Genomic DNA, 12,989 nt, shown 5'->3' with positions numbered 1-12,989 from the left:
CACAGTTGCTCACTGCACCATGCCATATTGCTGTAAATATACATTCCGCTAAGAGGTAGACACAGGCCTATATCACAAACTCAACCGCCATTATAACAAGCAATTCAATCATAAAAATGAGGCATTTCTCAAAAATCATTCTACATGTAACTAGGGACTAGGTTGCCTTGCCAATAGCAGCCAGACGTACAGACGGTGTGGGTGGCATTAGTCAAGGGGTGGCAAAGTAAACTAGAAATGTCCCTTACCTGCATACTGCAATTATACAGTTACTGCTCTACCTTAAACCGCAAACGAATGAGAAAGCTCTTAATATATGGGGATTTTTTTCAGCCTGTTACATGGTTGTTGAAGCCCCTCCCATTCAGGAGAGTGGAAAGATCTGACAACCCCACTGACAGCTTGAAAAAAACAAAACAAAAAAAACCTCTGCTTGCTAGAAGTTTTGTACATGGGAGTGGGGGTAGTGCTGCAGCTTCACCTATCTGCCAATGTGACAATGATGAATGGGGCTGACCATCGGGAGCCAAGGCACACTGACTGCACAAGTGTGCAGTGCATTACTGGGAGTTGAGGCCGAGAGGCTTGTGCGGAGCCCTGATTGATGGAGCTCATCTCATGCTTCTCTGGCCCACGGAAGACAGCAGCAGCGGCATCGTAATGGGAGGGTTTTTAATCAGAGGTAGCGCTGAGCCTGTGAGGTCTCCTACAGAGTGACAAACACTTGAAGGCTTAATGTGCCCCTGCTTGATGTATTAAACGGTCAAAAGAGTGGAGAAGTAGACCAGTTGCCCATATCAACCAATCAGATTCAAACTATTATTTTATAGAATGTACTTGATAAATGCTACCTCGAAACCGATTGATTAGTATAGGCCAGTGGTTCTCAAACTCGGTCCTCAGGACACCACACAGTTCATGTTTTCACCCGACAGGTGCACTCATTCCGGACTGACACATTTTAAAAGATCTACAGGTGGAGCTAATTATTTCACTTGTGATTCTGTAAGGAGACCTGCAACACATGCACTGTGTGGGGCCCTGAGGACCGAGTTTGAGAACGTGTGATATAGGTAAGATGAGTGGGCAAAAAAATGGAAGATGAGGTTCAATGTAGATAAATGTAAGGTTATGCACCTTGGGAGACACAACCAGTGTGCAAGTTACAACCTTAGCGGAGAGGAACTGGGTAATTCCATACTTGAAAAGGATCTAGGAGTCCAAATAGACAGCAAACTGGGATGTAGTGCCCATTGTAATGTAGCTACAAAAAAGGCCAACAAAATTCTGGCATGTATTAAGAGGGGAATGGAAACTAGGGACGCAAGGGTAATTATGCCACTGTATAAAGCATTGGTGAGACCTCACCTCGAGTACGGAGTACAGTTCTGGGCCCCGCACTATAAAAAGGACATCATAGAATTAGAAAAAGTCCAAAGGCGAGCAACAAAGCTTATTAGGGGAATGGAGAATTTAAGCTACGGGGAGAGATTAAGCAATTTGGGACTATTTACATTAGAAAAGAGACGTTTAAGGGGGGACATGCTCAACATGTACAAGTATATCAAGGGCCAATATAAGGAACTGTCACACACCCTCTTTTCTACTAGAAAGGAATCTAGGACATGAGGGCATGAGTATAGATTAGAAGAAAAAAGATTTCATTCAGCTAGTAGAAAGAATTTCTTTACGGTCAGAACAGTCAAACTCTGGAACTCTCTTCCCAGAGAGGTGGTAACAGCTGGCTCATTAAATGCGTTCAAGGAGGGTGGCTAGGATTGGCATGGAGTAAGCAGCTGCAAGCTGTTACTCCTCTCCTACCTCGTGCAGATATCCTTACCCCTGGCAAGCAGAGATAGGCGGCTTCTGGCGGGGGTGATAGTCTGAGCACCCAGGAGGCCCTTCTGAGTAAAGCGTTGGAGAAGGAGGTGGAGGAGAGGTTACGTCCGGGCAGACGCAGCAGATCTGGCGGCGACGGAGAGACTCCAGGCTGGGAGACGCGATGTGAGGGGCATAATCCGGAGCCGGTCCCTGACCCAGAGGCTGCCAGAGGATCCCCCTCTGAGTGAGACGCCAGGCTGGGAGCCGACGTGGAAGCGGCGGTATAACAGGAGAGAAAGGGGCACAATTAGGTGCAGCTCCTGGGCTGCAGAGGCTGCCAAACGGCCGAAAATTCTGGGGGCAGTGGAGGCTGCTGGAGGTGATCGAAAACAAGTTTCCCAGACGCCCTAAAGGGGGTTTCCCAGATGCTTTGGAGATACTCCAGTGCACACGTGAGTGGCCAAAGAAGTACCAGAGTTAAGGACATACTGGACTGAGGTGAAGTAAAAATATTTATTGCCCAATTATTGCCTTACTCAGAAGAACTGTGCATATTATATATACTTCCACATGTATATATTCCTTGCTGGAGTGACATTGTGTTACGATTAAATTACGGTTAACTGTACAACATATCCAGCATATAAGATGGTGAAAGGTGCAGCAGCAGCAAAATTAGAGAAATATACGCGCTCTGCACAAGCAAAACAGGGGGAGACCAGTTTGTCTACATCTGTGGTGGAAAGTGAAACCTTAAAAACCTCTGATACTCAGCATTCCACGCAACAAATACTGCAGGCCATTACTACCTCAGAACAGAGAGTCATGGAAAAGATTGGGCAGATGCAGGTGGATGTATCACTGCTTAGACAGGATATGCAGAAAATTAGGGAGAGAGTGACAGAGACAGAACTGCGTATTTCCTCAATAGAGGACACTGCCTCCCCTATGCAAAGTAAAATATCCGAAATGTCTACGCAGATAAATAATATGCAAGCCAAGATGGCCGACATCGAAGGTCGATTAAGACGCAATAATCTCCGATTTATCGGAATACCCGAAAAAGCAGATGCCACTACACCAGAGAATTTTATTGAGAACTGGCCAATTAAGTTGTTTGGAAAAGAAGCATTTACCCCTCAATTCTCAATTGAAAGGGTGCATAGGCTGCCGGTTCGCCCATTACCACCTGGTGCTCCCCCTAGAACGATGATAGCAAGGTGTTTACATTATAAAGATCGGGATGTAGTCCTCCAATTGGCACGCATAAAGGGCCCTCTACAAATAGATGGACAAAATGTCTTAGTGTTTCCAGACTACGCCCAAGAAGTGCAGAGAAGTCGCTCACAATTTGTGCAAATAAAGAAAAAGCTCCGGGATAGAGGCATCCAATATTCAATGTTGTTCCCGGCTAGATTAAGGGTGGTATATGATAATGCCACTCATTTCTTTACTTCGCCAAAAGAAGCAGAGAACTGGCTGGAGAGTCAGCCGAAGGAGAAATGAAAAAAAAAAAAATGTTGAAATATTCTATGCTTAAATGTTATAAAAGAGTAATAGTCTATAAGAAAATGTATTATCTGCTTTTTCTTTTTTTTTCCGGTGGTGGGGGCGGGGAGGGGGAGAAAAGGGGGATTGGGTTTCTCTTTCCCTCCTCCAATTTTCCCTTTATTCCCGGGATCCATTATTGGATGAGCCAGGGGTCATTATAAAGATATATGGAGAGGAGATCCAGCTGAAGATAGCATAGGGGTAAATTGTATGCCCCTATCTCCTAACTCAAAAGTTTATTTATATTTGTTCTTTTTTTCATTATTATTATTTTATTTCTTGGGGTTTAATTTCTTGTATGATATATTAGAGTTTTTTGGGGGGGGATACAGGTATACCTTAGGATTTAAAGGTTATACAGGGAGGGCATGGGGAGGAGTTATTAATTTATATTTTTTGGAGGATTTAGGGAATCACTATCACAATAAGAAATGGTTAATAAGGCTTCTTGAATGGAAGAAATGATATAAAAGAAAGCGTTTGGAGAAGGTCGCAAAAGACACAAACTTGTAGGAGTATGGATAATAAATTGCAGAAAGTAAATTGTGTTGTTAAAGAGGGGTTATTAAAGTTGTATGCTCATTTCTCACCCTGCAAAAAGGTCTTTATGCTCTGGGTTTATGTTTGTTTAGAATTATGGGGATAGGAGAAATTCATATGGTAGGATGGAATGTGAGGGGGTTGGGCGACAGAATCAAGAGGTCATTGGTTTTGGCGCAAATAAAGAAATATGGAGCTGATATTATTTGTCTATTCGAGACCCATATGGTGGGTAGTAAAGTATTAGCATTAAAAAAAACATGGGTAAGCCATATATACCACTCTACCTTTTCTAGTAATGCAAGAGGAGTATCTATTATTATTTAAAAAACAGTACAGTTCCAGGTAGAACAGATCGAAATCGATGTATCTGGGAGATCCGTTTTTTTGCGAGCATATGTTAACCGTAAACTAATGCATATTTTGGCAGTGTATGTTCCTCCTCCATATACGAATGATGTTCTACAGCAAGCGGTTACATTTGTTGCAGATTCACCTATGACCCCCACAATATGTATGGGGGATTTTAATACTGTTATGGATGGAGCAATGGATAGATGGCGACAAACAAAATTAAATAACGATCAGATCCCTTCCCCCACGGCATTTGCAAGATTCATAACGGAAATGGGATTAATAGATGTTTGGAGGGAACGGAATGGGGGGGGGGGGTTAAGGAGTTCTCCTGCTACTCAGCAACCTTTCATACACTTTCACGAATAGATTTGGTATTACTTACTCCCGACTTAATGCCGGAAATAGTAGAGGTAGATTATCTTTCGAGAGGAATATCAGATCATTCCCCAATATCCCTCACTATTGGGGTAAATCCAGACCAGGGCATGAAGTTTTGGAAATTAAATCCTTTTTGGTTAACTCTAATGGGGGAGGGTCAAGAAATAGTCTCATTATGTGAAAAATTCCAAATGGAAAATAGAACGGGCACAGATCCTCTGGTTAGACACGAGGCCTTTAAAGCATTTCTACGCGGTTTGTTTCTTAAGAGTGTATCCCAAATTAAGGCAAATAGCAGAAAAAAGGAAGAGAAATTGGAGGCGGGTAGTAGGCAGCTCGAGTCTCAATATATTAATTCAAAATTAGAGACAGACAGAATACTATGGCAGGATGCACAGCAGGAATGGGTGGATCATATATATGAAAAATCGGTACTCTTTACCTAGCACGGCGCCCACGATTTTGATCGTGGGCATCGCAGGTAAAAAAATCGCGGGCATTGAATGCACTAAAAATCGGGTGCGACGCGATGCCCGCGATTTCCCATAGGGAACAATGTTAAATGTCTCAATTGACCCGATTTTTCTGTTCAATGCCTCAATTGACCCGATTTTTCCATAGGAAACAATGTTAAATGGCCCACAGAGGCCAAACAGCCACCCTGAAGTGTGAAATGGCCCCCACAATTGTTAACGCCACCCCACGATCAACGTCAACCCGAAGCGTGGCGAGGGGCGGCGGTACGCGTCCTACGACCTTTTCATACCCCCACTATCCACGTCGGCGTGGAGTTGAGAATAGAATAGTGTGGCGAGCGCAGCGAGCCACCGAGCCCGAAGCGTGGCGAGCGCAGCGAGGGGACGCGGATACCTTCACAGGTAAACGCGTCCCTTCGCGGGCTTCACAGGTATCCGCGTCCGCTCGCCACGCTTCGGGCTCGGTGGCTCGCCACACTATTCTATTCTCAACTCCACGCCGACGTGGATAGTGGGGGTATGAAAAGGTCGTAGGACGCGTACCGCTGCGCTCGCCACGCTTCGGGTTCACGTTGATCGTGGGGTGGCATTAACAATTGTGGGGGCCATTTCACACTTCAGGGTGCCTATTTGGCCTCTGTGGGCCATTTAACATTGTTTCCTATGGAAGAATCGGGTCAATTGAGGCATTGAACAGGAAAATCGGGTCAATTGAGACATTTAACATTGTTCCCTATGGGAAATCGCGGGCATCGCATCGGTCGCGTCGCACCCGATTTTTTAGTGCATTCAATGCCCGCCGTGATAAGTAAAGAGTACCGAAAAATCTAGGCAACGGCTCCTGTTCTCTGGGCATGAGAAATATCTACAAGCCGAGATGAACGGTAGCTATTTGGAGTATTTCGGGATTTCTATAGCGCCTTGTATACATCTAGGGCATCATACTCTTATAAGCAACTATGGAATTATTTAGATTTAGTGAAACTTCCCTGTCTGTCGAATACAGAGGTAGAGGCCTTAGAAGCTCCATTCAGGATAGAGGAAATAAAAGAATATTATAGCATTGGTAAAGCCAGGAAAGGACCCTACACTTCCTGAATCCTATTGTCCTATCTCGTTATTGACGACGGATATACAAATACTAGCACAAGTTATAGCGACTAGATTAAATAAAAGTATTGGGTCTATAATACATCCAGACCAAACTGGCTTTATGCCAGGAAAGTCGACTAGCCAGAATCTACGAAGATTATTTTGTCATCTTCAGAGGGGGGATTCGGCAGAGTCGGGGGCAGCGGTGGTGTCCTTGGACGCCGCCAAGGCCTTCGACTCTGTTGAGTGGAGATATCTGTGGGGGGTAATGAGAAAATTTGCATTTGGACCAAGATTTATACGGTTTGTACAGATCTTGTATACGAATCCAAAAGCAAGAGTGACCATATATGGATATACGTCGGAGGTATTTACATTGGGAAGAGGGATGAGGCAGGGATGCCCCCTCTCCCCAATTTTGTTTGCGATGGCTATTGAACCACTGGCATGCCTGTTAAGAGATAAGGAAGAGGTTTGTGGGATTAGAATTGGCGGAGTAGAAGATGTAGTGGCCCTATATGCGGACGAAGATGCAGAGAGCTCGCTCAAGGCTGCACTCCAAATAATCGATAGATTTGGGTTATTCTCTGGGCTTTTAATTAACTGGGAGAAATCATATATATTTCCCATATCAGGACAAATTCCTGAAATAGAGCGGATAACCCATCCTTTGGTATGGACTAAACGATTTAAATATTTAGGGATTTGGATCACACCACAGGCTGCTGAATATGTATCGCAAAATATAGATCCGATAATTGTAAGTTTTAGAGAAAGGGCGCAGGCCTGGAAAGAATTGCCATTGTCGGTTCTGGGTCGTATTAATTTATTTAAAATGGCTATGCAACCTAAATTTGTATACTCGCTGCAGAACTCCCCAATATATGTATATACCAAAGCAAATATTTAGTAGGATAGAAAATGTAATGTTGTCATATATTTGGAATAATGGTAGGGCCAGGGTTTCAATTAAAACTCTATATAAACCACAGACTTTGGGAGGTTTGGGATTACCCAACCTCAGACTATATTATTTTGCTTCACAATTGGTGCATTTGTCAGAGTGTGTAAAGGGTACTCTGGACCCAACAATGATTGGTTTTATTGCTGAGCAGGTGAACTCCTTTTCCACTGTTTCCTTCTCCCCTCTCCAATTCTTGACACCAAGTAAGCTTCCACATATAATTTGGCAAGCTTTAATAATATGGAGATCTGCCCATGCATATTATGATTGGTCTGCTCAGGATAGATGTACACCGGTATGGTTCAATAATAGATACCCGGAACTCTATAAACTATCAGAGGATAATGTATGGCTTAATTGTGGCCTATTGGATATAGGCCAGATATTTAGTGAAGGCAAAATTAGGACCTTTCAACAATTGAAAGAGGAATTTGGAGTTTTAAACAAAGCACTATATAGATATTTCCAGCTAAGACACGCTGTTACAGCGCAATTCCCAGAAGGACCACCGGTAATTTCGGATTCTCCAGTAAAAAAGATATTATTGAAACTAGGCCAAAAGGGAAGAATGTCTGATGAATGAAGAAGGTGTGTCGGACCAAATTAGAAAATTGAGGGTGAAATGGGAAACAGACCTGGGACCTCTCTCCGAGGAGGCGTGGGACCAGATTCTGGAGTCTACGACACACACAACCCCGTGTATTAGATTTAAACAAATTGCTTTCTATGTTTTGCATAGGGTATATTGGACACCCCTGTCCCTTCAGAAGGCAGGCCTCTGAGAAAATTCTAAGTGCCCTAAGTGCCAAAGGGAAGATGCAGGATTTTGGCATATGATATGGGAATGTCCAGATATTTATAATTTTTGGGGTGCGGTTTGGAGGGATGTGCGGGTAACAGCCCCAATGTTGCCTGAGTTAGATCCACTGATATGTCTCTTTGGTGTTGGGGTTGAGGAAATATTTTCGAAAAATATGTATAAATATGGGCTATGTCTTACACCAATGGTTAAAGTAATAATAGCCAGAAACTGGTTTACATCAGTAGCCCCAAATATCAATAAGTGGAGAGGGTTAGTTAATGAAGTGGTACGGCAGGAACGACATACGTTTAAAGTACGTGGGGCCACTAATAAATTTACTGAAAAGTGGGAGAGATGGTGTACTTCTGGACTGGGTAGAGAGGACAATATAATAGAATATGAAATCTAGGGGGTTATGTTATCCAATACACGGATAAAATAACTTGGAAGAGTGTACAGGTGTGGATAGGATCCTATTTCCTTTTTTTTTACCCCCCAACTGTTGTCTTTTTTGCTTTCTTTCTCTAAAGATAGTATATAGAGTATGGTCTAAGTTCAAGAGGAAAAATAAAGATACATAGGAAGAGAATGTGATAGGATAAAATTAAATGAGAAATATATAAGGATATAATGTATATGGTTTTTTTTTGGAACTGTTCCGGGACATATTTTGGGCATGGGCGTGGGTGGGGAGATGCAGGGCAGGAATTGAGGAGGGGAGGGAGGGGGGGAAGGGAGGTTAAGCAACTACACTATATAAATCACAAACAAGATGAGTCACGTACACAGGGGTAGATAAGTAAACATACACAAAATAAAATAAAAATACACAGTAACAACACAGAATCAACCATAGTAATCACAAGGGAGGGTTACACGGATATATACATACTAGTACACACGAAGACTTAAGGGAGGAAGGGGCGGGAGGGAACAAGGATAAGGGTAATAGAGGGAGGGATAGGGGGGGAAAGGTTCAACTGGGACAGGGACTCCCTGCCCTGCATGTCTCTACGGATGCGGTATGCTCAAGACAGAGCAAGACATAAGTAGTAAGATAGATTAAGTAAGATGTAGAAGAGATCGGACTGGATGTCGCAAAATATTGTACTAAATTTCAGTTTCTGTATTCTTTTTTCTATATTATTATTATTATTATTTTTTTTTTATTATTTTTTTTTTTATTCTATGTTATGCTCTATATTTAGATGTGTGATTTCAAATGCAAAAGAGTCATGTTTAATTATGTTTATTATCTGGTATATGTATGAAAAGAAAAACAAATAAAGAAAAACTTGATTTAAAAAAAAAAATGCGTTCAAGGCAAAGTTGGACAAACATTTACTGGAGAAAAACATCCATGGGTACAAATAAGAAATATAATCTGTCTGTAAAATACCAGAACCTACTAAATCAGCAATGGATATCTATACCAGGTTGAACTAGATGGACGCAAGTCTCTTTTCAGCCTTACCTACTATGTCACTACAGTATGTAACTCTTCCCAATGCTCCACTCTTTTCATTGCTTAATACATCAGCCCTGAATTTATTCCCATTTATGAGACCGGTCTATGTAAAGGAGAGAAGGGCTGGTGGGACAGCTGAGCCTCCGGTATACGGTTTCAGGAGACAGCGCTTTATCGCATAGTTATTCATATTCCGCAGCCAGGAAGGAGAAAAAGCCTATTTATATTCATAGGGGGGGATTTCATTAACATTCATTAACCTGATGGAACGGTCTGCACCTGTCACATTCACAGTAATCACACTCACGACGGCCTGGAAATGAGATCTTACGATGGGAATGTAAAAGGTCATAATCACTGCACAGAAGCAGACTGCGGGTGCTGGACTGTAAGGCCTGGTAAATGTGTGTCCTGCACACAGGTGATCGATCTCTGCAGGCCGCGGTTGCTGGACTGTAAGGCCTGGTAAATGTGTGTCCTGCACACAGGGGATAGATCTCTGCAGGCCGCGGGTGCTGGACTGTAAGGCCTGGTAAATGTGTGTCCTGTTCTCTGCAGGCCGCGGTTGCTGGACTGTAAGGCCTGGTAAATGTGTGTCCTGCACACAGGTGATAGTTCTCTGCAGGCCGCAGGTGCTGGACTGTAAGGCCTGGTAAATGTGTGTCCTGCACACAGGTGATAGTTCTCTGCAGGCCGCGGGTGCTGGACTGTAATCCTGGTAAATGTGTGTACTGCACACAGGTGATAGTTCTCTGCAGGCCGCAGGTGCTGGACTGTAAGGACCTGGTAAATGTGTGTCCTGCACACAGGTGATAGATCTCTGCAGGCCGCGGTTGCTGGACTGTAAGGACCTGGTAAATGTGTGTCCTGCACACAGGTGATAGATCTCTGCAGGCCGCGGTTGCTGGACTGTAAGGACCTGGTAAATGTGTGTCCTGCACACAGGTGATAGTTCTCTGCAGGCCGCGGGTGCTGGACTGTAAGGCCTGGTAAATGTGTGTCCTGCACACAGGTGATAGTTCTCTGCAGGCTGCGGTTGCTGGACTGTAAGGCCTGGTAAATGTGTGTCCTGCACACAGGTGATAGATCTCTGCAGGCCGCGGTTGCTGGACTGTAAGGCCTGGTAATTGTGTGTCCTGCACACAGGGGATAGATCTCTGCAGGCCGCAGGTGCTGGACTGTAAGGCCTGGTGAATGTGCGTCCTGCACACAGGTGATAGATCTCTGCAGGCCGCGGTTGCTGGACTGTAAGGCCTGGTAAATGTGTGTCCTGCACACAGGTGATAGTTCCCTGCAGGCCGCGGGTGCTGGACTGTAAGGCCTGGTAAATGTGTGTCCTGCACACAGGTGATAGTTCTCTGCAGGCCGCGGGTGCTGGACTGTAAGGCCTGGTAAATGTGTGTCCTGCACACAGGTGATAGTTCTCTGCAGGCCGCGGGTGCTGGACTGTAATCCTGGTAAATGTGTGTACTGCACACAGGTGATAGTTCTCTGCAGGCCGCAGGTGCTGGACTGTAAGGACCTGGTAAATGTGTGTCCTGCACACAGGTGATAGATCTCTGCAGGCCGCGGTTGCTGGACTGTAAGGACCTGGTAAATGTGTGTCCTGCACACAGGTGATAGATCTCTGCAGGCCGCGGTTGCTGGACTGTAAGGACCTGGTAAATGTGTGTCCTGCACACAGGTGATAGTTCTCTGCAGGCCGCGGGTGCTGGACTGTAAGGCCTGGTAAATGTGTGTCCTGCACACAGGTGATAGTTCTCTGCAGGCTGCGGTTGCTGGACTGTAAGGCCTGGTAAATGTGTGTCCTGCACACAGGTGATAGATCTCTGCAGGCCGCGGTTGCTGGACTGTAAGGCCTGGTAATTGTGTGTCCTGCACACAGGGGATAGATCTCTGCAGGCCGCAGGTGCTGGACTGTAAGGCCTGGTGAATGTGTGTCCTGCACACAGGTGATAGATCTCTGCAGGCCGCGGTTGCTGGACTGTAAGGCCTGGTAAATGTGTGTCCTGCACACAGGTGATAGTTCCCTGCAGGCCGCGGGTGCTGGACTGTAAGGCCTGGTAAATGTGTGTCCTGCACACAGGTGATAGTTCTCTGCAGGCCGAGGTTGCTGGACTATAAGGCCTGGTAAATGTGTGTCCTGCACACAGGTGATAGTTCTCTGCTGGCCGTGGTTGCTGGACTGGTAAATATGTGTCCTGCATACAGGTGATAGATCTCTGCAGGCCGCGGGTGCTGGACTGTAAGGCCTGGTAAATGTGTGTCCTGCACACAGCTGATAGATCTCTGCAGGCCACGGTTGCTGGACTGGTAAATACGTGTCCTGCATACAGGTGATAGATCTCTGCCGGCCGCGGTAACCAAGTCTGCCGCACGCTCATTAACAACATGGGGCACGTCTAGTTAGGCGTGATGTTCCATCGGAAATACAGGCACAGTGTATTGCAGGTAATTAAGGGATAAAAAGAGATAATTAACGGAGTGGAAATCAGCAAGGTTATGCTACCCGGATACCCTGCGTTATCGTCTGCCTGCTAATGAATTCTGCCTCAGTGTTTCATGCTGAAAAGTAACTGCAAGTGGTTGTAACGTTGCGCTAGATTTACAGCTTAAATACCAGCAATGTGACAATCTGCTGTAACGTTTGGTGCCTCGTGCCTCACTGGTCATGAACAGATAGGCTGAATAATTATTTAGCCCACAAAATGGCTCACTGTAGATACATGACACAGTAGTGATACAGTGCAATTTTTATGCTCTAATCCAGTGATAGGGGGACCTTTGGCCCTCCAGCTGTTGTCAAACTACACATCCCAGCATGCCCTGCAGCAGTTTTAGCATGGCCAAATAGCAAAACTGTTGCAGGGGATGCTGGGATGTGTAGTTCAGGAGCAGCTGGCGGGCAAAAGGTTCACAAGCTCACAAACCCAAGAGCACCAGGCCTTACCTGGGAATGCATTGATGTCAATGACTGCGTGCTGTCCGGTCTTGTTGTTTATTATAATGTCGATGCCGAACAGGGAGATGCCCAGAGCTTGCCGCAGAGCCTTGGAGATGGCGCTGATGACATCATCATTGGGCCGCTCGAACACGCCTTCCACCTTGTCCAGCTACGAGGAAGCAGGAACATATTATTGGGCGTGACAAAATAACCCAGATAGAACCTATTCAATGACGTCCCTTATACATCACCCTAACAAGTAAGAACAAGTCAAAAAAAAAAAAAAAAAAAAAGACTGTCAACATTGCCTGTTGACCAATTGTCCGGATCCCACCCAGATAATCCAGGTTCTGCTGCCAGACACATGCACTTCTGAATGTCGACCAACAACTGTCGAACTTTTTGACTTTCCTAGACCTAGACACTGTAGATCTAATGAATGGAGACCCGTCAGCCTATCCGGTGTCTTGGAACATGAAACAGAACAAACCCAAATCACTCACCGCTGTTAGGACTGAAGAGGATTCTGGTTTTGACACATTGTGACTATTAAAGAATATGGATTCTCTATCTGAAAAGAAAGAAAGAAGAAGAAT

General features: G+C 44.8%; 1 protein-coding gene across 5 annotated transcripts in view; it reads right to left on the bottom strand.

Annotated features, from left to right (window-relative positions):
* The window catches only part of ITPK1 (inositol-tetrakisphosphate 1-kinase), a 108,769-nt gene that overhangs the window by 1,586 nt on the left and 94,194 nt on the right, over positions 1–12,989 (bottom strand). For all 5 annotated transcript variants that reach the window (XM_083167748.1, XM_083167747.1, XM_083167749.1 and 2 more), the window contains 2 exons: positions 12,897–12,964; positions 12,400–12,562 (listed from right to left, as the gene is read on the bottom strand). In XM_083167748.1, the coding sequence (XP_083023874.1) occupies positions 12,400–12,562; positions 12,897–12,964 (231 nt within the window). The remainder of the gene's footprint in view (positions 1–12,399; positions 12,563–12,896; positions 12,965–12,989) is intronic.

This window comes from Crinia signifera, chromosome 12 (assembly GCF_055691185.1).
Source record: "Crinia signifera chromosome 12, ASM5569118v1, whole genome shotgun sequence".
NCBI classification, from domain to species: Eukaryota; Metazoa; Chordata; class Amphibia; order Anura; family Myobatrachidae; genus Crinia; species Crinia signifera.
This window is presented reverse-complemented; position numbering and strand designations above follow the sequence as displayed.